Source organism: Oculina patagonica, chromosome 5 (genome assembly GCF_052425735.1).
Source record: "Oculina patagonica isolate OP01 chromosome 5, crgOcupat, whole genome shotgun sequence".
Classification (NCBI taxonomy): Eukaryota; Metazoa; Cnidaria; class Anthozoa; order Scleractinia; family Oculinidae; genus Oculina; species Oculina patagonica.
This window is the reverse complement of record NC_135762.1, coordinates 29592905-29620841: the sequence shown is the minus strand read 5'-3', so window position 1 is coordinate 29620841 and position 27937 is coordinate 29592905. Positions and strand designations below refer to the sequence as shown.

Sequence of the window (27937 nt, the reverse complement as noted above, 5' to 3'; positions counted from 1 at the left end):
CTAAACACAACACAGTTCGAATCTCAGACCCAAGAAGTCATTTTACACAATCTCTACCGTTATCAAGCACTGACAACACTATTTTTTTCCCGGAAGCATAGTTAGTTTGCGTATTTAATGATATAACACTCGTTGGATTAATGTTCATTTCAGGTACAGAAATAGTGATTTTGTGCACATTTCTTCGGCGTTCATGCAAAAGATTAAAAAAAATCCAGCAAAAATGAAAATGAAACCGTAGAGAATTATTTATGAGTTATTTGTTGTCACGTTATCAGACGATTTGAGGCACTACTGGTTTTCGACCCTGTGGCCACATTTTCAGGTTTTTTACGATTTTTATGGACAAACACTTATAAAACCTTCCTAAATCTCCCCACAGTTGCCTTACTCAACCATCTTTTATAGCTACCACCGGGTCAATCATTTAATAATATCCTGCCGTTGCTATATTACACTTTTGGCTGCAATTTACATAAAAAAACGCTTAGTATTGTGAGTGCATGTGTGTGCTGCACGAGGTTCCATTGCGCTTTAAAAGAGGGCCTTAGCACGTTGGACTCCGGAAAGAGCTGTCAAGTTCGACCCCTGGCCGGGGTCATCGAGTTGTGTTCTTGGACAAGACACTTTGCTCTCATAGTGCCTCTCTTACACATCATCAATCTGGTTTTCGTTCTTATCACTCCACTTGTATCTGTATCACTAATGCTAAACAATGCATTTTGAAGACACGAAACCAAGATTGAGTCATTTTGGTTTCTAACCATCAGGATAATCACAGTCCCATGACAGCCCGTGTGGTCCCGTGGCTCGTTCTGGTTTCGAACCGTTTTTGTCATCTCCAGAGCCTTCTTTCTCGTTACTAAAGAGTTTCGCGAATTAACAGAAGACTTAAAGACCTTTCTAAGTATTTTCGTCCTGTTTGAATGCAGTTTTAAAAATGGCTGATTTTCATTTTGTTGTTGCGACGACTCTGGTCTTTGCCTTGATACTGATCTGTGCAGGTAAGTAAGTGAGAAATTTACAAAATGTTTACATAACATACTAGCCTTGACGACTTTTTTTCTTTCGAATTCTGAGTTTGTTGCCGATACCCTGTTGCCTCAATATTAACTTGAGAAGAGCAATTCATTGCTGGTAAAGTAAGAAAAGCGTATTATCAATATTTGTTTAGCCATAATTTTTGGCACTGTGTTGATTAATTATCTGAAGGTGTAATACTGATTCTGCATGCAAACCGAAACAGGGTCACGAAGGTCTCTTCATAATTACAAACGTTTTGCAAACAAACTGTTTACCAAGTAGGAAGGATTCGAGGGATAAAAAACCTTAATGCTTTAGTTAATAAATAAAACTAAAAGAAATTTATTATTTAAAAATGATTATTTCTGATTCACGTCTTAGGCTCAGAGTCAACCGCATTCATATTCGCTGAATCGAGCTCAACAAGTAATTAGATATTATTGTTAGTAGAACGAACCAAGTTCTGCATGATGAAAACTTTTATATTCGCGGTTCGTGTCATTCAGAAGGCACTGCTTCCAAATGTACATCTTGAACGATTTGCATCACGCAATGAACGTTTTATTTGACGTGTTTATTTTTTGTCTAATATTTATGCTGAATGCCTGAATTCCTGAACATGATTATTCATAAGAACAAAAATATCTTGTTCACTTAAGTCCACATTTGTTTGCTGAAGTTGTTATCGATCTTTAAGCCTGGTCAGTCTTACTTTTTAAACCATATGATAATGGTTATCCCCTCGACGCTTACAGTAAAATCTAAAGTTGCCGTTATATTTTACCCTTCTATTAAGACTAATGCTGTCTACTAAAGACCAAATTACTGAGTCTTGATTTAGAAGAATTTTAAACGTGCATTACTTACTGGCTCCACGTTTGGATTCTTGCTGAGCTGACGTATTTTGAGGCTTAAAGCTCTTCCATATCAGATGTTGTACTTTTTTTACATTGTATAGCTTTAAGACAGGGGGAGGGGGGAGAAACTTCTTTTGTTACACGACTCAAAAAGTGGTCATAGCGGTGCCGGGCAACCGAGACGGCGCAGTAGCTATCCGGAATGGTTGCTAAGGGCGTAGTGAATAGCTTGACAAAGTTCATTGTTCAGTTCGCATGTTTTGGTCTTGACCGTGCACAAAACACAATAGCTATTTGCATTTTGATTGCTCATTTGAAGTTTGCCGGACATCGAGACAACAAACAGTGATAACGGTGACCAGTCTGGCAAAAGTAAGGCTTGCGAATTATACTAATTAAAAATAACTCAAATGATTCTGAAATTATTTCCCATTTTTTGGTTGTTAAATTTTAACCGTGACAAATGTTTCGCTTGTTATTCCACGCCGCCAAAACATTCTCAGTGACGTGAAACATCAGGTGAGAAATCTGGCTGAAAATTCCAAAAACATCTCAGCAGCGGAAAACATCAAACGCAAACACCGCCACTATTCGCATTTCACACGCACGCAGTCATTGATATTTAAATCTTTCTGAGAAAACAAAACTTTGGTTTGACGCCTTTCTTAGCAACGGCTTGATTAACATAGACTCGCACCGTTTTCAGGCACTGTTATGTCTTCAAAGAAAAGTACCGACTTTCTTCCTTCTTCCCCCCCCCCCCCCCCCGCTTCAAGAGAATGGCCCAGTTAGATTCGAAAGTGTTGATCCTTGAAACCTGGCACAGAGAAGGAAACAACACATCAAACTCATTTCTGATAAACTTCAATCGCTAGATTTTTTATCGAAACAAGCAAGCGAATAAATATGTCCAACAAAAAGCTTTTATCTCGAAGGATAAAAGAAATAAAATTAAATTGAGAAGGCATATCTCGAGGTTTTATTGTTTCTTATCCTTAGGTATCCAATCTTCTCCTCATCTTCAAGACGTTTATGTTTCCAAATTTGGACACGATTCTGTACGTTGCGGTTCTCATTATGAACCATGCCGATCAATAAAGCAAGCAGTACTTCAGGTGAACTGGGGCGGACGGATCTTCTTGAATGGGACTGGTACCAAACAGCATCCCTTCGACTGTGATGGCGATCTTAGGCCTATTTATGTAAACAAAACACTGGCAATGATAGGCTTGGGCTTCACTCCTTATGTATCTTGTGATGACGGCATTTACTTTCGGAACTCCACTGATGAGTTGCAGGAATTGAGCATCGAGTTATCAGGAATTGTGTTTCAGTTAACAACTCTGACATTTGATGATTGCTTCCATGTGAAGCTATCCAATTGCTCTTTCCAATACGCTTCGACGGCTTTGAGCATACAGATTCAAAACAGTACTACTCTCCATTTAGATATTAAAAGCTCGACGTTCTTCTACAATACCCGATTCTGCATTAAGCTCGTGTTTCTAAGTAACATCACAAGCCACAGTCTTTACTATGATGTCTCGATAAAAGTCTTCGACACAGAATTTATGGAAAATGGATTACTCCACAGACAGCCGATAGACAGAGGAAATGGATTACTCCACAGACAGCCGATAGACAGAGGAGTAATCAAGATAACGTCTAAGGAAGAAATTGTCTCCAACCACGCTCATGTCCATGCCTTCTTCCAGAATGTCAATTGCGAAAGGAATCGTGGTCCTTTCATAAATCTTAATGTATCAACAGCCATCATGAATGAGACGTACAAAAACGTTTATCTGAAACACAACACTTTGCCATCCTTTGGCAAAACGTCAAATACTCTCTTGAACAGCCTGTACCACTCAGTTACTAAAGAAACGCGCGCAAAATTCATCAATTTTCAATGTATGCAAAATCCTATGTTCCGATGCATTGCAATTCAGTCTGACAAGGCTGATGTAGACATTCGAGAATCTAAATTTATCGGACACAATGTGATTCGGGAAAGAGGTCCCGGCCTGTTTCTGGAGGCAACAAATGAGGCTTCTCTGAAAGTTCTGAACTCCAATTTCACCAACAACAAGGCATACGAGGGAGGTGCCGTATTCGCCAATAGCCCTCATGGAACATTAGATCTCAAGTTCAGCAAAGTCAATTTTAAGGGGTGCAGCTCAATCAAGCGCGGGTGCGCAATAACAGTTGGAAGGCCTCCACTGCCTAAGCATCACAACGGCTCATGTCCGTCAAAGTTGAATTTAGCAATAAGTAATGTTAAATTCAATGACTGCCACGGAAAATTCCACAGATGCATAACTGTCTACGTACGCTTTAAAAGTGGAAGGGTGGTGGTAGAGGAGTCTAAATGGGTTAACAATTTGTGGAAGACAAGTGGTGCCTTGCATGTTTATGCAGAAACTACGGACGGTGGGGCAAATGTAACCATTTCGAGATCGTCCTTTAAGGATAACGAGGGGACCGTTCTTTCAATATCAGCCTTAAATGCAAATGCAGGAAATGCAACTGTTGTCGACAGTTTGATTGCCGGCAATAAAAATAGGCAAAAATCCGCCTTGTCGATAAGTCCTAAATATCGTATTAAACTTGACAGCATTGCAGTGGCCAATTTTCGGTACGGATTAAAGACACTTGCAACAGGTTCGGGACATGAGGCGTTTCCAGCTAATATCGCCGTTGTTAACTGCACTTTTACAGATAATATTTACGACATGTTGTTGACTTTACCTGATCCCACCTCAGTCCACCTGATAATCAAGAACACAATCTTTACAAGCAATGAAATTAGAGAAAGAAGCTACGCTATACGTTTGCACATTCCACCGTTAAGAAAAATCAATTCCTCTAACGCAGTTATAGAACTCGACAACAATACTTTTGACTCCAGACCATCAAGCAGTTTTGCTCTTTTCTTCCAAGGTAATAAAACCTTGTCAATACGACGATCCATATTTAGAAATTGCATCTGTTTGTATCGAGAAAAGTGGGCACTGTCTTATGGTTCAGGTGATCGAACTTTCTACGAAACAGCTACTGGCGCTCTATCAATTCTAACAAACCCCGATAAACCACTGCGGTCAGGATGTGTTCACCTGGATGTCAAAAACGATACCCATCCATTGTGGACTTACCACAGTCATGTTTTAATAGAGAACACTACATTTCAGGACAACGCAGGCTTAGTAGCTGGCGGTGTATACATCAGTAATGGTTACACAAGGTTCGAAAGATGCACGTTTCGCGATAATTTGGGCATTGAACAAACTGGTCATGTTTATTCTGCATATGGAACTGGTCAAGTTCATTTCAAAGACTGTTCTTTTTTTATGAAAAAGGAAAGCTTGGCGGTGTTAAACAATACCACTTTTAATAAAGCCACCTTCTTGTACTCTGAAAGTGGAGGGCCTATGAAGTTTCAAAATACGTCCATGATTTCCTTTGTTGCTAACAGGGATTCTTATCCTATGTTTGATATTTCCAGTGGGGGATATGTTGAACTAGATGAAAAGACAACCATTCAGTGTGGCAAAGGAGGCGAACTTTTGTTTGAGAATACAACGCATTTCTCGTTTACCGAAAAGAGGAACAGTTTTTGCAAGATTAATGTTACAAGTTTAAAATTTTCATGCAAGTCATGCTCTCCAGGATACTACAGCCTTCACAAAGGAAGTTCACGTGGTTTTACTGTAAATGCTGCGTTTCAGTGTTTGCCATGTCCATTTGGAGCTACTTGCATTCATAGTAACATAGCTGCGAAACCTAATTTCTGGGGACATCCGATTTCCAGACCTCGACAATCGCTGCAGTTTATTACTTGCCCCGATCACTATTGCCAAAGTCCAGCCACTACTTCCAAAGACTATAACAGCTGTTGGGGAAACCGAACTGGTATCCTATGCGGAGTCTGTGCCTCAGGATATATTGAAACGTTACTTTCTACCGAGTGCCTCCCACTTGATAAGTGCAACAATAACTGGTTTTGGATTCTAACGTTTTTGGCAACAACTGGCTTGGCTATTTATCTCTTAACCAAACCTCCAGTGCTGACATTTATTGGAAGGCAAATGTTATGGTGCAGAAGGAGAGAACAGGAACAAGTCAGGGAGGACTTGGATCAACCCGAAGAACACTCGGACAGCGGCTATCTTAAGATTGTATTTTATTTCTATCAAGTTGCCGAGTTACTGACCGTTGGCTCGACAGACGACTTGCTCGATAAAATACCTTTCATATCTTCTGTGGTAGCATGTTTTAATTTCAGAGTTCGTGTGTTCAAAGAAAGAATGGGGTGTCCTTTCATTGGGCTTACAGCAGTAACAAAGGAGTTACTGCTTTCTGGAACAGTTTTTGCTACAATGACTGAAGTTGTAATAATGTACTGCGTGCACTTGGGCTTCAATATCATAAAGCATAAAGTAATACCGTCTCCTGAACGTTACATGGCCGTACTCGTGGAAATAATGTTGCTGGGGTACGAGAAGCTCGCCGAAACGTCATTTAAGCTTATGGATTGCGTCGCTATTGGTTCCGAGAAGCGTCTATTCCTTGATGGAAACGTGTTATGCTGGCAATGGTGGCAGTATGCACTGCTGGCTTATGCTACAGTATTTGTGGTCCCTTTTATCTTTGTCCTTTATTTTGGTTCTTCTAAGCTATATCGTGCATCGATTTCAGCGAGTGAGTTTCTCGGAGCTTGCATTGTGCCGTTGCCATTTCTAATTTACTGGTTCACCAAAGGCATCCTTAAAACCAGAGAGCACGATGATTCAACGACTGCTAGGATGCAGGCTGTAAACCAGCATGTGTTGGAAGTACTACACGGTCCATTTCGCCCACCAAACGAAGAAGATAAAGGAACTCTATACTGGGAGAGTATCTTGATTGGTCGACGTTTTACTCTTCTTGCATGCCACGCGTTCATTGACGACAAAATGTTGTGCCTGGTTTTCATGACTTCTGCTTGCGTCCTGATGTTGCTCCACCACGTCTTGAAGAACCCATATCGCGATCCAATCGCCAACCGAACTGAAACAGTTTCTCTTCTGGTTTTAGTCATGATTGCCTTAATCAACCTCACAAAGGCAACTCTTATTTCGTTTGGGACAGGCCTCGATGGACCGACCATGTCTTATGTAAAAGGTATGGAATGGGTTGAAATCTGTGCTATGGCACTGCTTCCAACGTTGCTTTCCTTTTATGTACTTTTTGCCATTTTGTCTCAGATCTGTCGATTAATAGTATTTCTGGCAATGAAAATGCTTCGCTATCTACAGCTCACTCGCACATCGTCGTCGAAAACGGAACAACTGAGAAGGCCACTTATTGATACTTCGCAACCGGGCTATGGTGCAAATTTTTGATTGCAGGAGCAATGGCACAATATATTAAGTAACAATTTGTGATGTAAAGTTGAAGATAAACTTGGAAACAATAGTTAACTAAAGATAATGAACGCCAACAAGCAAAGGCAAAGGCAAAATTGCCCGTAACGTATGACTCACTTAACGTGTTTCGGTTCAATTTCGCTTATTCAAAGTGGACAGCCAGCCGCGAATCCCTATGAATTCGCGAGGATGCGCAGCCTGAGCACCTCTCCTCTTGGTAGACAGTACAGAATTTCCATTATAGTCAGAGGGGGCAACTCCTTTATATAAGCTATCTAGGTATTTAGCCTATTTGAGCCGATTTGGTCTCAGGGTATAGATTTTGACCATTTTGGTCTCAAATAGGGTATGGTTTGTGCACTCTGGGGATTCCAAAAAAATCTGTACAAATTATTGCAATTCTGCTTTCTTATTGTAACAAAAAAATAAAATACATGAGTGAATAAATGAATAACGAAATATTTTTTTTGTGCGGTACTCACTGCGTAAGTAAATAATTAGTTTGAAAAATGCTGGAAATTCGAGATATGTTATGATATCTTGAAAAATTTAAATCTTAACTCGCGGGCTTACCCAGGAACAACCTACATTGGATTTTTCACTGTCCTGCAATTTGTGGGAGAAACGCATATTACTACAGTCCACGTTTTGTTTTGATACGGTGCGTGTGCGTGGGGGGCAGGAGGAGGACGGTTGCATCACGTGATCGTCTCATCTGTCGGAAGACTTCATTCAGCAATGTTAACGGACGGACCATTAGAAATAACCGGAGGGGGGGGGGGGGTGTGAAAAACTTTCCGTGCACTAATTTTTTTAAGGCCTACTAGTTTGCAGGATTTTTTCTTCCGTTGCATGAATTTTTTTAGCATAACCGCTTGCAGGAATTTTTCCTAAGACAAGTTTCCCTTGCTGGATTTTTTTTTGGGGAAAGTAACCCTCCTCCGGCAATTTCTAATGGTCCGTCCCTAACCATAACAAAGAATTGGAGGAAATGATATCAATAAACTAATGAAACAACTAAAAGAAAAAAATAACTGGCTATTTTATCACCAAGGAAACAGCTCTGCTGCGTCGGCAGACAAGTGCAGCACGGCTTACTAACGTGAAGTTGATAAAGGTTAATTAATGGCCTTACAACGAATTTGAAAGCTGGCTTGAGAACATTAACCCTTCGCCGGAGCATTCTAATTCTCCCCGGATTGATTTTCAAAATATGGTTGTTTGCTTTGCGGTCTTTTTCCGTTCCTAGCGTGGCCAGGGCAACACTTAAAGTCGCTAACTAGAATTTAGAACAGATTCTTTTCTAGTTTTTTACCCTAGCCTGTATTTCCTCTCCTGTTTCTATAAAAAATCAGTTGTTCACTGGAGCTTTCCCTACCAAGTTCATGTTAATAGTACTAATAGTAAAGATATTCCTTGCTCCCCTTGTAATTAATGACCAAAGCCCCTGGGAGGCGCCCAGCTTTTTAGTTATTTTTTATTATGGAAATGAGGGAGACCAGGTCCTAAACTAATCTCTCGAAACTGGAAGAACATAAAATAAATTAAAATACGATGTCCAATGACGCAAATACGTGTCAACCTTTAAGAGTTTCAAAAATGCGGACGGAATATAATTGGAAATTTAGCTGGGTTGGCTCAGCGGAAACGACTATATATTTCGCTTTCCATGCCAAAGATATTTCGGTTTTTGAACATCTTAAACGCGACGCATTCAAAAGTGTTTCTGCATTCACAGAGCATTCACATCAGAGGGAGTTGAAAATGTAATGCAACTACAAAAGGAAAAAAAAGCGAGATCGGTTTTTTCGGCGTCACTTGGAAAGTGATTTTCAATGGCGTATTTGCGGATTTTTATAGCCGTTTGGATCTTGTTTTCGCTATCAAGCAAGAAATCAGGTAATAACCAGAAGCAAACTAGCACTTCGTAAACTTATTATGTCGGAGAACAAAGTTATCTGATCAATTGATCAGATTTCCTGAATTTCAACGAAAATAGATTCGACAGCAATCAGTCGAAAGTTGACACGAGAGATGTTATTATCAGCCCAATTGTTCTATTGAACACGTAAATTTCTTTTCTTGGTACAGTGGAACCTCGATTTAACGAACCTCTACATAACGATGTCCTCAGCCGGTATAGCGAATGTTATTCTTTGCCCTAGAAATAGTAAGATATACGGGAAAAAAGTTTTAAGGTACACGACACCAAAAAGAAAAACAATTTGGCATTTATGCTGTTCCGTCCCCACGTTCGAAACGGAAAACGAGAAAGTAAGTTCCTTAAAAATTTTGTATGCGGGAACGAATAATTACATTGTGAGATTGACAAAAGTGAAACTGTAGTGACTATAGTAGATGAATTCTCGTCGTCTTCAAAAAAAGCAAGTACTGGAATATAACAAACTTGGGAAATAGAATAAAGAATATTCATTCCAGCCTTACCCTTATCTTTCCGAAATCTTACATATCGTAAATTAATCTGTAATGTTTAAGCATTGCTTGCGGGACAATCTGTTGGTTCGTCTAGGATTACGCGTTGACCAGATTACGGTATGACCTAAGGGCGCTTTCCATTTGTCAGAACTGGCCGGCCAGTCCAGTGGTTTTGAATGTAAAATGGGCCTTTTACTCGAGATTTTCCCACAAATCCACCATAACAATGTATAATATTCATGTGTTGACTGATTTGAAAGGGCAAATCTGACTACAACGGAATTCTGTTCTCGAATATACCGGCCTGTCCGGCCAGTTCGGACAAATGGAAAGCGTCCTAAGCATTGGCCAAAAGTGACTATACATGTGGCAAGAAAGGAACATTACTTCGTGCTCGATAGATCTTGATACTAAGGAAGTGGAAACAGTTTGCACAACTTTATTTCTATCGCCAGCCACCTGCTTAATGTTGCAATGCACGTTCGCGCGTTCATGACTTTTACTGAATAGTTTGACATGGGCCGTTCCCTTTTCAAATCAGATCAAATGTATTGATAATACAAAAAGCGGAGCAAATTAAACTATACCGTGTTACATTTCTTTTAGCTGCTCAATACCATGGATTTACTGATGTCTATGTTTCGCTGAGTGGACACGATTTCGAAAGCTGTGGTACAGTCAGTCATCCATGCAGGTCTATCGCTAAAGCAGTTCATCAAGTGGACCGGGGCGGACACATTCACCTTGATGGTACTGGGACCGAGCAAAATCCTTATGTCTGTCATCTTGGCATGATGCACAAGCAACAACCGGGAATTGTTGTTCAGATAAGTTTGGAAATAGAGGGTTGGAAAGCCGCGCCTCTGATTTCATGTTTAAATGGATTTCATTTTATAAAGAGGTCGACTACTCTGCCACTGAACATTACTTTATCTGGAATTGCTTTCCGCCAAACACCACTGATGTTTCAAGATTGTGACATTCTAACGATTAAAAACTGTTCTTTTGAGCATACGTCCATTGCTCTAAGTATTCTCATAAGAATCAACGCCAAAATGTGCCTAAACATTCAGCAGTCTTCTTTCTTTAAGAACAACACTTCATGTGTGGAGATCACGTTGAAAACTGATACTTTAGTCAAAGATCAGTTTCTAGCCAGAAATATCAACGAGACAAAGTTTTCAGAAAATGGAATTCACAAACGGCGTTTTGCAAGCGGTGTAGTAACAATTCAATCAGAACCCAAGATGTCGTCCAGTATACATGTCCAAATATCTTGTTCCAATGTTAGATCTGTGAAGAACTATGGCCATTTCGTTAATCTTGATTTGCCATCAGCCGTAACCAGCGAGGTATATAATGACGTCAGGCTGTTCAACAATACCATTTCTAACTTTGTTAAGGCAAAGACTGGTAGAAACGCGCGTCACCTGGTGAACAGTTTGTACAATTCGAATGCAAAGAAAACACGTGTTGAGTTCAGAAACCTAAGATGTTCTCACAACAGTTTATTGCGATGTATAAAAGTTCATTCTGAGGAAGCCCAAGCAGAAATTCAAAACTCGTCGTTTGTTGGACAGCAACTTCCAGACGAAATAGGGGGAGCGATGTTTTTTAACTCAACATTACGTGGGTCTTTAGCTATTTTCAACAGCAGGTTTCACAGGAACATAGCTAAAGGTGGTGGAGCTTTGTATGTTTATAGCAAAATTGGAACATTGAGTCTAAACATTACAAATGTTAATTTCACTGAATGTGCCGCGGGTGTCGGATGTGCAATTTTGGTCGAGCAAAAGTCAGGAATAAAGGAAAAGGCAACAGGCACAAACAGGTTGATTGCAAACTTCAGAGAAATCAGGGTGCGTAACTGCTTTGGCTTTCATGGTCTGTGCGACGGTATCAGACTAATGTTATTTAATGGCAAAGTGATCATAAATGACTCTTCCTGGGAAAACAACATTAAATCCATAAGAACTGCTCTGACAGTAGCCAACATAGGTGACATCACGGATGTGACTATATCTGGCTGCACATTTGTTCGCAACAACGGAAAAATGGCCGTTGTTAGTGTATTCTCCAACAGTCGACAACCGGGCATGTTAACGATTGTAGACAGTGTTGTATCTAGTCAATGCAAAAGTGGCAATGGGCATATGGCCATATTTGCAGCTTCGCAATTTCACATCAGTCTGAAAAACATTGTATTGACTTCACATTATTACGGTCTCTTTATATCAGGCTTGTTGCCAAACACATATTCTGAAGCCTACCCTTTGAACGTGTCAATCTATAACTGCACCTTCCTTGATAATGTCCGTGATATGGTGGCATCATCACCCGATCCAACTCATGTTGAATTAACAATTAAGAACACCGTTTTCAAATTCACCAACAGACAGCCTGCAACCAACCCATTTGGATTTTTAATCTTTATAGAACCTTTGAAAATACTGAGTTTTTCTAAAGCCATTATCGAGCTGGATAACGTAACATTTGACTCGAAACCATGCAACATTGTGGGTTTGCTATTTCGAGGTAACAAAACGTTACGCATAAAAAGATCGTCATTTATTAATGGTTTATGTTTCGACCGATTCCAATGGATTAATGTTAGCATTTTTGACATTTACAAAACGTCGTCTGGCGCTGTATCGGTCATCTCAAGTTCTGATACACAGCTAAGTCCAGGATGTGTAAATGAGGAAACAGAGAAGGACGTTCATCCTCTTTGGAATTATCAGACCCACGTGACATTTGAAGATACCTTATTTGACGGCAATGGAGGATTGAACGCTGGTGCTGTGTACATATGTAATGCCTACACAACTTTTAAAAGATGCAGGTTCCGAAATAATTTCGCTGCAGAGAATTCAGGACATGTTTATTCAGCATATGGAACTGGCCAAGTGGATTTCAAAGACTGTTTATTCTCTGCAACAAAAGTGAATATGACAAGAAACGGTTTTACGTTTCAAAAATCGACGTTCTTGCATTCAGAAAGTGGCGGACCTATAAATCTTCGAAATGTAACTATGGTGTCATTTGCTGCTGAAAAGAATCCCTATCCCGTGCTAGACATTTCCAACGGAGGTTACGTACACATGGATGATAATTCCACAATCCAATGTCCTATCGGAAGCCAGCTTTTATTGGACAATATAACACATTTTGTATATACAGAGCAAAACAAAAGCTTTTGCAGAATAAATATCACTGCTTTGAAGTACTCTTGTCAGTTATGTTCTCCCGGATTTTACAGTATGCGAAAAGGAGTTTCACGTGGTTTAAATGTAAACAACACAGTTGAGTGTCTACAATGTCCGTTTGGTGCCAATTGTATTGAAAGGAACATAGCTGCCAAGCCAAACTTTTGGGGTTATCCCACATCCAACGATCCGCCATCATTGCGATTCATGGCTTGTCCTGAACATTACTGTAGAAGACCAACATCAGAGACACAAGGATATAACAGTTGTCAGGGAAACAGAACGGGCACTCTCTGTGGGAGATGCAATCGAGGATACAGTGAAACTCTCTTTTCAGCTGAATGTCGAAAAAATGAGGAATGCGACAACTACTGGTTTTGGATTTTGACAATTTTGTTAACAACTGGACTGGCCCTCTACCTGTTGTGGAAACCTCCGATCTTAGGTTTTCTTGCAAATCAGATATTATGGTTAAGAAGAAAAGAAGAGGACCATGAAAATGAAGACTTGGGTGGCTTCCATCAACACTCAGGTGCGGAAAATGGCTACATTAAAATCACATTCTATTTCTATCAAGCTGCCGAACTACTGATGGTTGGTTCCATAGAAAGCCTTCTTGAAAAGTTACCGTTTATTTATACAGTGATTGCCGCTTTTAATTTCCAAGTTCGAACTATAAACCATGGAATTGGTTGCCCTTTTCCAGGGATAACAGCGGTAACTAAGCAGTTGGTCCTTTCTGGTACAGTTTTCATGACAATGACTGACATTGTACTCATCTATTGCGTCCACTCTGTCTTCAACACGCTAAAGCGAAAAGAAAAACCGGCCCTCATCCATTACATGGCCGTTGTCATGGAGGTATTGCCATTAGGTTACGAAAGGTTGGCAGAAACGTCCCTGAAGCTATTGCACTGCGTTTCGATCGGATCGACTAAGAGGTTATTTATCGATGCAAATGTTCCATGTGTGCAGTGGTGGCAGTATCTTCTTCTCGCCTATATTGCAGTGTTCGTGGTTCCCTTTATCATTGTTCTCTACTGCGGCTCCTCCAAGCTTTACAGTGCGTCCATTACTGCAAGTGAGTTCCTCGCTGCTTGCATGCTTCCATTGCCATTTCTCATCCACTGGTTTGTTAAGAAAATGCAGAAACAAACAGGGCAAAATTGCACCAGAGCTCAGTCTGTGAACAAAGATGTCTTGGAAGTACTTCATGGTCCTTTCCGTCCGCCAAACGATGAAGATAAAGGAACGCTTTACTGGGAGAGCGTTTTGATCGGTCGAAGATTTATTCTCCTCGCTTGCCATTCGTTTATTAGAAGTTCGATGTTACGTATGGTTTCCATGGCTGCAGCATGTTTACTGATGACCATTCATCATGTTTTGAAGATACCATTTCGTGAACCACTAGCTAACAAAGCTGAAACATTGTCTCTTACCGCTGTAACTATTATTGCCCAAATAAATCTGACAAAAGCGACCCTAATGTCATTTGGTGTCACTATTGACGGGCCTTACCGATCTTATTTGGACGCTCTGGAGTGGTTTGAGGTGTGCGCCCTTGCTTTTGTCCCAGTGTTAGCGTCTGGTTTGGTCATCTTTGCGATTCTGTCTCAGCTGGCTAGGTTGCTGGTGTTTCTGATCAATCAAATCATTGGATGTTTGCGTCACCTTCGGAGCCCTCAATGGCTCACGGACCAAAGGAGGCCTCTTTTGGATATTACTGAATATGACTGAGACGCTCGTAAATAGCTGACACTTTTTACCGAATAAATGCTTTTCATTTTTTGGGTTAGAATGTTCTGTTACGTTTGCAATTTGTATTATTTTGTTTATAGTGTTTTCTGGTCTCGTGAGATTTTGAAGCATGTTTCAATTTCAGAATGCTTGACTTAACGTGCCATGACTGCAAGAGTAGGTATAAGCATTCCGCGTATGTATCCAAAAGGTGTAAATTGAAGGTTTTAACTACCATACTTTTTGATTTAAGCTAAGAAATTTCAGTTTGATTTTGTAAACTTTTCTTGACTGTAGTATATGAAATGATTGTTAAAACACATAATGATTTAGGGTTTAGCTCTGAAGAGTTATTTTTTAGTGATTGGAAATTTCGACAGTAGGGTGTTCCCAAGACGATGTTGATCTGCAGCCACCATAATATTAAGGGAATAACATAGTTTAAATCTGAACAGCTTTAAGAAAGATTAAGTTGCAGTGAAAGTAGCATTACGCATATGGAACAATACAAGGTGAATCAGATCAATAAATATCCTTTGTTTATTTTAACTAGCAGGGCTATTAGTCCGAGAATTTTCTAACTATATTTTTGATTCTTGTGACAGGTAATGATTTAGTGGAGTTCAACAAAATGTGGTTTAAAGAGTTGCGACACTTGTTCGTTCAAAATGCTTCGACAGTGGCACCTTGAAGACGAATTTGGAAAGCTAATAACAGAGGGTTGGATTCCAGTGACAGACGATCCCTCTTTAAGGAGACACGTTCTAGTAAATGTTGTGTTGTCTCGAATGGATTGTTATTTGTCCTGTTTCCATCTTGTAGCAGCTGGTTTGACAGCATTAACCCTTTGTCGGAGCCTTTGATCATCACGCAATTGATTTTGAAAATATCTTTGTTTGCTTTGCGGTCTTTCTCCGGTCCAAGACCAAGGCAATACTGAAAGCCGCTCAAAATTTAGAACAGAAATTTGGTTTTTCACTTCATTACCTCGCATGTTCTCTTGATAGGTTTTCACTTTTTCACTTGTTCCCCTAAAAAAAATCATTTGTTCACTGAAGATTTTTAACAGTGGAGATTTCCCTTTCTCCATTAAAATTAAGAATCAAAGCCCTTGATAGGCGCCTAGCTTTTAGTTGATGGCCATTCTCGAAAGGAGAGAGAATAAGTGTTATTTGTCAGAGAAAATCGGGCAGGAGCAAAACATCGAGGTCGACCATTTACCTTCATCTTTTCACAGTATAAAAGCTATCCGAAAAGATTACCAACGGTGGCATTTCAGGCGCGTAGGAGGGGGGGTTCGAGGGGTTCGAACGAACCCCCTTTGGAGGTCAATAATGGAGGACCGAAAACACAAACTGTTGATTTTCAGCTTTTAGCAAATAGTGGGGGAATGGAAAACAAACTTTGAGAGTTGCAGCTTTTAAATTACCTTGCACGAAAACGCTAAAAGTATCGGGAAAGTATTAAATTGATAGGAGAATGGATCTTAGTGCCCTAGTATTATATGTAGTCAAAATAATCCCATTGCTGAAAAAGTATTTCCTTAACAGGCGTCCGGGATTTGATAAATGGAGTATCAATAAACAAAATGCGGGGATTACAATTTAGGGGGACCCAGGTGATACGTGCATTCATAGTTAGTACTAACTATGGTGTATTTAGTGCATATTGACGATTTGACGCCGCTTTTAGTACATTGAAGGAAGAGCCGGGGTGGGGGCTTAATCTTTGCAGCACACATCAAGCTTTTGTAAAACGTTTAGTGTACTAAGCCGGTATGTATATATGAATGTATCAAGTTAACAAAACGCCGGAAATATTGTTGTTATGACTAAAAATACCTGTTATTTTACACTCCATCGAGTTTGAAATATTGACGTACACAATGCTGAAAATAGCATTTCCGGGCCTCTAGATTCAAAATATTCTGGGGGGACATGCCCCCAGATCCCCCTAGAGGCTCGCGCCTTCGGCGCTCGTATTAAATAACCCCCCTTAATAAATATTCCTGTCAATACGAACACCCTTACAAAAACTTCAGCTATGCGCCTGCATTTGCAGCAGTAGACGTTCTTTTTTATTCGAGATATGACTATAGCTTAATTTTGGGCCCTCCAACGGCCTGAATAAACCGAAATTTCGGGCAACTTTGGGTGAGCCTACAGCACACTTCGTATGGCTCCTCAAACTTCATATATTTTTTCTGACACTTATTCGATTATAAATGGACTGAGATATATAACACTTCCTGAGCTTTAATACTAAGTCTTTTACGCGACGTTAAAAATTGCCACTGAATCGTTAATGAGCTTAACCCAAATTTAAGTCATTTTCAGTCGACTGTTTCACCAAAGTGCGGCAGTTTATTTAGAAAGTAAAATCATCCCTCAAAAGTCTTTTGAGCTGTTATCAAAATCCAGGTTAGTTAAAATTGGTATCTAATTAAATCGGTGTTAGCGGCGTCTAAAACAGCCATAACAATGTTCATTTTAGCAATTTCCGCCAAATTTTATATCACACTATGTTTTGACTTCCTCTGATTGTAGTCCATAATTAACTAAAAGAACCTAAAAGTATTTTTGTGGACTTTGGGATAGAACATCGCAACTGTAATATCATTAACAACATGTGTAAACATTACAAATCTCCAAATAAATACTCGACATTTTCTAAGACACGTACCAAATTTTCCCGCGAAAGTTTTATTTTGGTTCTTTGTCACGCTGCAGGGTAAAATCGGACCGCATCCTCAGTTCGCTGGTCTATTGACGGTCGCCAAAAAGCAAATTGGAAGCAAATAATGGAAAGGCAATCGAGAATCTCCTAAATAAATTAAATAGACTTTGCAGACATTTTGTTTACACTCTTTGTCTACCCCGACTTTGGAAAATGCGTGACGTGTCACGAATTGTAAGGTCAAGCAACAGGTGTAAAGCTCTGTCAGAAGTACATAATCTAGAAGTCCACATCTTTGGTAATGAGTCTTGTGCTATCAGATTCGCGTGTAGGTTATTTTTAGATCAGGCCTCGTAGACGGCTACGTAGACGGCTTTTGCCGCGAACTAGTAACCAATCGCGAAAAAAGTATCTTTTTACAATGCGCCTTTGATTGACACCGCGGCAGAACGTCTACGCATGCGCTGAATTTAGCACTTCCGGTCATCTTTCCAGTCACTCAACGGGCTTCACTCGCTACGCTTTCGGTTCAAGGTCAGTCGTGGCCCACGTTTTAGTTGTTTTGCTTTGTAAATTGCGGTGTTTTAATCTGCTGTCATGGATTACAAACTAAATATGACCGAAACAATACTCGATAGATTTAGAAAAGGTAAGTCGTGGATTCGCTGAGGCTTTGATTCTGAATTTGAGCAGCAGATGAGCTTAAATAAGCTTAGATTTATCACACAAGGCGAGAAGGCAGAGTTTTAATTGCCAGTTTTTCTTGATCGATTAACCTTGACTAAATTCATACTTTCCTATCCAGTAATTGGTTGCATGTTTGTGTATTTTTTAGCTTTAATTGTTTCAGTTCTACATTTATTTAACCTAACACTTCGGCCTAAAAAATGACAGCACGCAGTCGCTTCGTTTGGTTTTCGTTCAGCAGAGGTATAAAAACTTTTTAAAGTTTTTTTTTTAAATAAAATAAACACCCGGTAGTGAGGTCAGATTTTTAATTATTCGGTTTTTGGTTTAAAGCAAGTTTTTAAACTAGACTTTGATTCTGTTTTTCCTTTTAGATTGAGGAGAGATAACCGGTACGATAGTTTAAAAGTTTGGTAAATTGAACGCCATGTGCGAATCTGCAAGTTTCATGTTCGCGCGTGAGGCAACCACACGGACTGGAAATGTGGAAAACATCCGCCAAATAGACGAATATTTGACCTTGTGAGGAGGATTAAGAAAATCAAATTGCCTTTGTCTTGAATGGAAACACAATTTAAACTTGTTTAGCTTCTCGGCTAACAGCTTTCAATCCAGCAAAAACTCCAGGTAGTCCGGGAGTATCGAAGACTCCATTCATGTTGAACCAAGCAAACACTGAGCAAATGTTGTTTTCTTTCTTGTTTTGTGACTTTTTTCTCAGTGAAGGCAAGAATTATCGAAAGCCTAAACTTGAAAGTTCAGTGGTTCTTTATTTTGGTTTTATGTTGTTTTTCTTTCTCATTTGTCGCCCCTAATTTGCGAGCAATTAAAGCGGGCAAAGTGATAGACACAGTCAAAACGAAATTGCCGCTGTCGACTGTCGAGCGCTTGCGACCTGTAAACTTCAAGCATCATTTTCAATGTTGGTGCAAGCAGGAAACCCTATGGTGCAAAAGTATGAAGCTACAAAAATAAATAAACTTTTGAATTAGACCATTATTTTCCTTAAGTTTCTTTGCTATTTCTTAAGTTTTGTGTTTAAACTTCGCGCGACGGGAATTTTGTATTTACGCGACTGGATTACATAGTCAACCGGAAATACAAAACTGACCGGATGTTAATTTTCCACTCATGCGCAGTGCGTTTTGCCGCGGTGTCCCTTTGATTAGTTGAACAAATTTTTGAAGTTGAGTAAGAAGAGCCGAACTGCTGAAAACAAGCGAACGGCACCACGAAATTTATCACTGTTCAAGTTGTTGTTTATAAAAATGTGCATTTAGTGAGGATTTAAACCTACCGGATACGAATCACCGGTCTCCTCTTCTGTCGATGATTACAGCATTGAAGTCACTAAAAAAATTGGAGCATTCAGTAGAATGTGTTGTGTTTTGGAGTCAGAGTAGAGATGGCAGCGAGCGGAAAAGAAACTGACTGCTTCGACTCAAATTCAAAATGTAAAGACACTTCAGATGAATGGAACTCAAGAGAAAAAGACGGCTTTTTCATATTGGAGATGCCTTTTTACATCTTGGTACAGGTTTATTGCTATTGTAGAAAAGTCCGGCTGTCCCTGAAGTGGTTAAAATCGAGCGCGACGACTATAAGATACACTGAAAGTGAGTACACCAGTTTGATCCATGCATGTGACAACAACTTTCTGCTTCACGATCAAGCCGTTTTTCGAAGCCTAAAAGGACAGGACGGCTACACCAGAAAAAGAAAAATTTTGGTGACTATTTTTGTGGTTCTAAAGATGTCTTTGGAGTCCTTATGCGTGCAGAGCGGTAAAAGCACAATATTTCTTGACCTGAACTCAAACAATTGCAAGGGAAACCCGAGTACCGCATTTTAGAAATGCATGCCATCCGCCTTTGGGATTCCGACAATGGAGGTTCTTTTTGAGAATTAAATCTGAGAACTTATATAAATGAAAATGCGAGTTAAATTCACTGAACGATCATGTTTTCATTCATGCTTTTCCAATATACCTCAAAGTGTACAGCTAGTTGGCGCCGCAAATAAATAAATTATAAATTTTCTATTTGTTGTTCAGTAATTAGATCTACGAAGAAACGTTTTACTTTCCATATGTTCATAACTCTCTCGTTAAAATAAAAATATTCCGCATGTTTGTTTTGGGAGCTCGCTTATGGAAACCGGCGACCGGTTGCCTTTTCACTTGCCTACAAACTTCAAATGTCAACACTGTCAGACGGTTATAAATTAAAATCAAAATACGTCTGTCAAAACGCTAGAGTTAAAACTAATGGCCAATGAAAATTATGTGTTTTCAATTGTTGTATCGCTCACCTTTCAAAAAAATTCCGAAACAATTTTCAGTTAGCAATTTTAATATTGAAATTCAGAAAATGAGAATTCCAAACGAGCTTCAAGTCGTGGTTGTTTTGATGTAAAGACGTTCAGCAAAGCGAAACATACTTTCTTTAAACAAAAACTAAATATTTTATTCTACCAAAGGTTTCGTTTCCTATGGTTTTTGTTCCCCCTTCGAGCGCGCATAATTTGCCTGTGTAATATTAAATTCAAGGAGCTCATCACTGTATTGAAACGGAAAGCAACTTTTTCAATCTCTGGTTATCATCGGATGTTTTTCCATCACAGATCTCATAAAATTAGATAGATGATTCTCCTTTATTTCGGAGTATTTTTTTTTATTTTTAATTTGTTTTCTGAGTGAAATGTTTGTTGGCAAGTTCACACTGCATGTTCTCGCGCGTCTCCCGCGTCTCCCGCGCAAGGATGTTCTAAAAATAGCACACACGCGAATCCGATAGCACGCGCCCCAATGCTAGATGTGGACTTCTAGATTATGTACTTCTGGCTCTGTTTAAAAGTCTGGGCGTTGAAATCATGAATTGTTCTTTCCATACAGTGTAGGTGGACTTGTTCAGTTAATTTTCCTTTACAGGCGAGCAAGCGAGATATGAATTTTCACCTCGTTAGGGCCTCTTCAAATGAGCCCGGTAAACGGGCTGTCACGGTTATAGACTACGAATAGTCTCTATTTTTTCGCAGAGTCCGTCGAGCTGGAAGCGAAATTTTTTTTTCGAAGCGTCCGTCGAGCTTGAAGCGAAAATAATTACGCGCGGGGGTCCTTCTCCCCCTGCGCGTCATTTTTTTCGCTTCAGGTTCGACGGACTCTTCGAAAAAAAATTTCGCTTCAAGCTCGACAGACTCTGCGAAAAAAAAAGGGAATGCTCGTAGTCTATAACGGTTACCGGGACGAATTTTGTCGTCTGTTTATATAAGAAATTTCAGCTCGATGCGAAACCAAAAATGCGACACATAAAGTTGCATTGTTTGCGACTATATCGTAGCTCTATCGACACTTGCGGCTTTACTAATAAAGCAAATTCGCATACTTCTAGAGTGGAAATGCACAGTTGCGAAAACGAAGCTATTTTGAACTTCTCCAAAAAGGGTCTTCCCGGTAACTGGGCTGGAGTGTTCATAAGGGAGAATTTTCATCCCGGTTGCCAAGATGCTATTTTTGATGAATCAACAAGTGGCCCTGTCTTGTGATTACTGATTACTGTAAGAAAAAAAAAAAAAACATTTCGACAAGTGAAATCAAACTTGATTTTTATTTTTTTATGAATCGCTGTAGTTTTATCAGATTTTCATATACACAAGTATTTTTAAATGAACCGAAATCTCAAATTAATGTGGCTTGTCGAGTCAATTGCGTGCAAACTAATAATCCAATTAGGTTTGTGGCTTTCATACGTTTAATTTAGTTTTCTGTGAATCCTCAAATGTTTATCAGCAACAGTAAATGAAAAAGAAATTATCATTAGCTACTTAGGATATATTTTTCTGGATCCTGTGGAAGAGCTTGCTACAACCAGTACTGTCTCATTTTAAAATGAGCAAAAAGTATTAATTTTTTGTACTTTCAATTAGATTTAATTAGTGTCGTTGACGACGGCATGTACGATATATATTCGATTAAGGAAGGTTTCATAATATATGTAGAGGGGAGGGGGCTATGTCGATTTTAGATTTTTCCCCTTGCATTTTTTGGAAGCCTCTTATTATTTTGTGTGTTTTCCCGGGCCCCTTTCATTGCAAAACCCACAACCGTGGGCAAAATACCGTGACCACCCCCCCCCCCCCCCCCCGCCTCCAGCACCACCACCCATGCATGTTTACGTCAGACCAGCTAGTTTCACCACCAAGCCTCGCTTCGAAGTCAAAACTTGTAAAAAAAAATTTCACGAACAAATTCCCAAAGCGGCAAAGATGAAAAGAATACCCACGTGAAAACTGCATTAAGGCGGCAGAGGAAAAGGTCGCGAAAACGAGGCTTGGTGGTGAATTTTGAGCATATTATGACGTTATCATGCATAAGGCCTATTTTATTAATTTAACTAACCTGGATTTTGATAACAGCTCAAAAGACTATCGAGGGATGATTTTACTTTCTAAATAAACTGCCGCCTTTTGGTGAAACAGTCGACTGAAAATGACTCAAATTTGGGTCAAGCTCATTAACGATTCAGTGGCAATTTTTAACGCCACGTTAATAACTTAGTATTAAAGCTCAGGAAGTTTTATATATCTCAGTCCATTTAAAAGGGAATAAGTGTAATAGAAAAAATATAAGAAGTTTGAGAAGTCATACGAAGTGTGCTGTAGGCTCACCCAAAGTTGCCCGAAATGTCGGTTTTTTCAGGCCGCTTGAGGGCCCAAAATTAAGCTATAGTCATATCTCGAATAAAAAAGAACGTCTACTGCTGCAAATGCCAGCGTTGCTAATCTTTTCAGATAGCTTTTATACCGTGAAAAGATGAAGGTAAATGGTCGACCTCGATGTTTTCCTCCTGCCCGGTTTTCTCTGACAATAACACATAAGTCCTGAAGCAATTTCTCGAAACTGAAAGATCACAAAACAAATATATTATTCAAATGTCATGTCAAATGACGAACATGTCAATCTTTAGAAAATGTAAAAGAACGAAATTGGTAACTTTACTGGGTTGGCTCAGCGGAAACAACTATATATTTCGCTTTCAATGTCCAAGTTATTTCAGGTCCAGAACTCGACACGTACGAAAGTTCCTCTGTATTCTCATCAAGGGGAATAGAAAATGTAATGCATCGACAAAAGGAAGGAAAGTGAGTTCGGTTTTCGTCGTCGCTTGGGACGTGATTCTCAATGGCGTATTTCCAGATATTCACAGCAGTCCTGATCTTCTTTTCGATTTCGAGCAAGGAATCAGGTATTTATAAAAAGCAAGTAGCACTTATGTTATTATGTCAGTAAACAAAGTATTAGATGAATTGATCAGATTTCCGGTAATTTTAACGAAAATAGATTTGATGGCAATTAGTCTAGTTCCAAAGTCTGAATCGTGTGATTCTTGTATTGATTTTTATTTCCTGCAATTACACCAGGGATTCAATCTATCGATAAATTTCAGTCTCCAAAACCGAAAAAGAAGGGAATTAATCATCAAAAAAACAAAGAAAGTTGTCATGATAGAGCATAAAAATTGACCAAAATGTAACCATGAGAGCAAAAAAATGTTTGGATGACTGGGGACGGTATGATGGGCAATAAATTTGAAAGACTGATTAGTTTTTAGAATGCGCAATTGAAAAGATACGCAACACCAAACGGAAACCAATTTGGCATTCATGATGTTCAGTTGTGTGCTGGAACGAATAATTAAATTGAGATTGACAGAAGTGAACCAGCATGGGATGAATTCTCGCCGACACGAAACATATTGGGAAAAAATAAGCTTGAAAAAGAAGAATAAAGAATATTTATGTTCAGCCTTACCTTGCTTCAAAATCGCATGTATCGTAAACGATTTTTATATATTGGTTTTCATATTAATATAATAAAACATTAATTATGGAATTATATGCTGCTTAAGCATTGTTTGCGTGACAATCGTTAGTTCGTCTTGGGCTACGTACGTGTTAATAAGATTACATTCTGAACTATTAAAGCAGTGTTGGCCGGCCACTTGATTTAACTTATGCATGTGGCAAGAAATAAACATTGCTTCGTCCTCGATAGATCTTGATACCAAGGAAGTGGAAAAAGTTCGTAAAATTTTATTCTTTTCGCTCTACAGCCTCCTTTTTGATTAAAAATGGTAATGCACGCCCTCACGTTCATTACTTTTACTGAAATATTTTGAAATGGGCCGTTGTCTTATCAAATAAACTGCCTAGAAAAAGCGTATCAAATTACACTAAACAATGTTAGACTTTTTTCTTTTAGCTGCTCAACACCCTGGGTGTAGTGATGTCTATGTTTCCTTGACTGGACACGATTCCGAAAGCTGTGGTACAGTCAGTGAACCATGCAAGTCTATTGCTAAAGCAGTTTATCAAGTGGACTGGGGCGGACACATTTACCTTGACGGCACTGGCACCGAGCGAAATCCTTATGACTGTAACACAGAAATGGCGCACGAGCAACAACCGGGAATTGTCGTTCAGAAAAGTTTGGAAATAGTTGGTTGGAAAGCTACGCCACTAATTTCATGTATTAATGGATTTCATTTTATAAAGTGGTCGACTACTCAGGCACTGAAAATAACTTTATCTGGTATTGTTTTCCGCCAAACACCACTGATGTTCCAAGATTGTGAAATTCTAACGATTACAAACTGTTCTTTTGAAGACGCATCCATTGCTCTTAGTAGTTTTATAAGAAACAACGACAGAATGCACCTAAATATTCACCGGTCTTCTTTCTTCAAGACCAACCTTTCCTGCGTGGAGATCACGTTGGAAAGTGATGCTGTAGTCAAAGATCAATTTCTCTCCATAAATATCAGCGAGACAAAGTTTTCGGAAAATGGCATTCACAACCCGCGGTTTGCAAGGGGTGTAGTGACAATCCAATCAGAAACCACGCTGCCGTCCAGCATACATGTCCAAATATCTTGCTTCAATGTTACATCCGTCAAGAACTATGGCTATTTTGTTAATCTTGATCTGCCATCAGCCGTAACCAGCGAGGTATATAATGACGTCAGGCTGTTCAACAATACCATATGTAATTTATTTAAGGCATCGCCTATTAGGAACACACATCATGTGGTAAACAGTTTGTACAATTCTAATACAAAGAGAACTCGTGTTGAGTTCAGGAACCTAAGATGTTCTCACAACCATTTATTGCGATGTATAAAAATTCAGTCTAAGGAAGCACAAGTTGAAATTCAGAACTCGTCATTCGTCGGGCAGCGTCTAACAAAGGAAAGAGGGGGGCCATGTTTTTAAACTCAACAGTGCGCGGGTCTGTAGCTATATTCAACAGCAGGTTCCGCAGAAACATGGCTAAAGGTGGTGGAGCTTTGTATGCTCATAGTAAGATTGGAACCTTGAGGCTAAACATTACAAATGTTAACTTCACTGAATGTGCCGCCACAAGGAATGGTTCCGGATGTGCAATTTTGGTTGGAGACCATAATCCACGAAAGAAAAACTCAACAGGAACACATAAGTTGATTGCAAACTTCAGAGAAATAAGAGTGCGTGACTGCTTTGGATACCTTGTTCCGTGCGACGTCATCCTCCTCCTGTTATTTAATGGTAAAGTGATCATAAATGATTCTTCCTGGAAAAACAACTTTAAATCCATAAGCAGTGCTCTAATAGTAACCAACACAGGTGGAAACACGGACGTTATTATTTCTGGCCTCAAATTTGTTCGTAATATTGCGAAGCTGGCCGTTGTTATTGTAGACTCCAACAATAGGCAACCGGGAACATTAACGATTGAAGACACTGCTGCATCTAGTCAAGGCAAAAATGATACTGACTCTTGGGCCATATATGCATCTTCGAAATTTCACATCAGTATGAGAAATACTGTATTAACTTCGCATATGGTCGGACTCTTAATAGAAGGCTTGTTGCCATCTACATGTTCTGAAACCTACCCTTTAAACGTGTCGATCTTTAACTGCACCTTCCTCGATAACTTGCATGATGTGTTTGTAAGTTCAGCCGATCCAAGTCAAGTGGAATTTACAATTAAGAACACCATATTTAATCTCATCAACAGACAAGCTGTTAGCGACTCATTTGGATTTTCGATCATTATAAAACCTTTGGAAATACTACGTTTTTCGAACGCCATTATCGAGCTGGATAACGTAACATTTGACTCGAAACCATGCAACATTGTTGGCTTTTTTTTTCGAGGTAACAAAACGTTACGCATAAAGCGATCTTCATTTACAAATGGTTACTGTTTCAATCGACTCTTGTGGGGTGATGTTGGCACGTATGATGTTTACGATATTTCATCTGGCGCTGTAACGGTTGTCTCAAATGCTGATAAAAAGCTAAGTCCAGGATGTGTCAAAAAGGGAACAAAAAAAGATGTTCATCCTCGTTGGCATTATCAGACTAGAGTGATATTTGAAGATACCTTATTTGAGGGCAATGGAGGATTAATCACTGGTGCTGTATACATAGGTAATGGCTACACAACTTTTGAAAGATGCAGGTTTCGAAATAATTTCGCTGCTGAGAATTCAGGACATGTTTTTTCAGCATATGGAACAGGCCAAGTGGATTTCAAAGACTGCATATTCTCTTCAACAAAAGCGAATATGACAAGAAACGGTTTTACGTTTGAAAGATCGACGTTTTTGCAGTCGGAAAGCGGGGGCCCTATAAATCTTCAAAATACAACTATGGTGTCATTTGTTGCTGAAAGGAATCCCTTTCCTGTATTGGATATTTACAACGGAGGTTACGTACACATGGATGATAATTCGAGCATCCAATGTCCTATCGGAAGCCAGCTTTTGCTGGACAGTATGACACATTTTGTGTATACAGATCAAAACAACAGCTTTTGCAGAATAAACGTGACTGCATTGAAATACTCTTGCCAGTTGTGTTCTCCGGGGTATTATAGTATGCAAAAAGGAGTTTCACGTGGTTTAATGGTAAACAACACAGTTGATTGTCTACCATGTCCGTTCGGTGCCAGCTGTATTGATAGAAACATAGCTGCCAAGCCAAACTTTTGGGGTTATCCCACATCCGACGATGTGCCATCACTGAAATTTATGGCTTGTCCGGAACATTACTGTAGAAAACCAACATCAGGGACACAAGGATACAACAGCTGCGAGGGAAACAGAACGGGCATTCTCTGTGGGAAATGCACTCAAGGATACAGTAAAACTCTCTTCTCTGCTGAATGCCGAAAAAACGAGGAATGCAAAAACTACTGGTTTTGGATTTTGACAATTTTGTTAACAACTGTTCTGGCTCTCTATCTGTTGATGAAACCTCCGATCTTAGGTTTTCTTGCAAATCAGATATTATGGTTCAGGAAAAAAGTCGCGAACTATGAAAATGAAGATTTGGGTGGCTTCCATCAACTCTCGGGCGCGGACAACGGCTATATTAAAATCACATTCTATTTCTATCAAGTTGCCGAACTAATGATGATTGGTTCCATAGAAAGCGTCCTTGAAAAATTACCGTTCATTTATACAGTGATTGCCTTTTTTAATTTCCAAGTTCGAACTATAAACAATGGAATTGGTTGCCCATTTGTTGGCATGACAGCGGTGACTAAGCAGTTGGTCCTTTCTGGTGCAGTTTTTATGACAATGATTGACATTGTACTCATCTATTGCGTCCATTCTGTCTTCAACACGCTAAGGCGAAAAGAAAAACCAGCCCTCATCCATTACATGGCCGTTGTCATGGAAATATTGCTGTTAGGTTACGAACGGTTGGCAGAAACGTCTCTGAAGCTAATGGAGTGCGTCTCGATCGGATCTACAAAGAGGCTCTTCATCGATGCAAATGTTCCATGTATGCAGTGGTGGCAGTATGTTCTTCTCGCCTATATCATAGTGTTCGTGGTTCCCTTTATCATTGTTCTTTACAG

The 27937-nt window shown here is 39.5% G+C and overlaps 4 protein-coding genes across 4 annotated transcripts in view; 3 read left to right on the top strand and 1 right to left on the bottom strand.

Annotated features, from left to right (window-relative positions):
- LOC144654277 (uncharacterized) overlaps nucleotides 1–27937 on the bottom strand; it is a 136366-nt gene that overhangs the window by 70538 nt on the left and 37891 nt on the right. The window lies entirely within an intron of this gene.
- LOC144654278 (uncharacterized) lies at nucleotides 881–7727 on the top strand. The gene is made up of 2 exons (XM_078514370.1): nucleotides 881–1004; nucleotides 2880–7727. The coding sequence occupies exons 1-2, from the start codon at nucleotides 941–943 to the stop codon at nucleotides 7259–7261; spliced, it is 4446 nt and encodes a 1481-aa protein (XP_078370496.1). The 5' UTR covers nucleotides 881–940; the 3' UTR covers nucleotides 7262–7727.
- LOC144654137 (uncharacterized) lies at nucleotides 9045–14664 on the top strand. Its single transcript, XM_078514235.1, has 2 exons — nucleotides 9045–9184; nucleotides 10328–14664. The coding sequence occupies exons 1-2, from the start codon at nucleotides 9121–9123 to the stop codon at nucleotides 14662–14664; spliced, it is 4401 nt and encodes a 1466-aa protein (XP_078370361.1). The 5' UTR covers nucleotides 9045–9120.
- Nucleotides 24265–25296, top strand: LOC144654136 (uncharacterized). Its single transcript, XM_078514234.1, has one exon. The coding sequence runs from the start codon at nucleotides 24265–24267 to the stop codon at nucleotides 25294–25296; it is 1032 nt and encodes a 343-aa protein (XP_078370360.1).

Bases quoted from the DNA above. Each gene is read 5' to 3' on its own strand.
- LOC144654278 (XM_078514370.1), top strand. From the start codon at position 941: ATGGCTGATTTTCATTTTGTTGTTGCGACGACTCTGGTCTTTGCCTTG. The intron at 1,005-2,879 runs GTAAGTAAGTGA...TCTTATCCTTAG, and splicing joins CTTGATACTGATCTGTGCAG to GTATCCAATCTTCTCCTCAT.
- LOC144654137 (XM_078514235.1), top strand. From the start codon at position 9,121: ATGGCGTATTTGCGGATTTTTATAGCCGTTTGGATCTTGTTTTCGCTA. The intron at 9,185-10,327 runs GTAATAACCAGA...CATTTCTTTTAG, and splicing joins GCTATCAAGCAAGAAATCAG to CTGCTCAATACCATGGATTT.
- LOC144654136 (XM_078514234.1), top strand. From the start codon at position 24,265: ATGTTAGACTTTTTTCTTTTAGCTGCTCAACACCCTGGGTGTAGTGAT.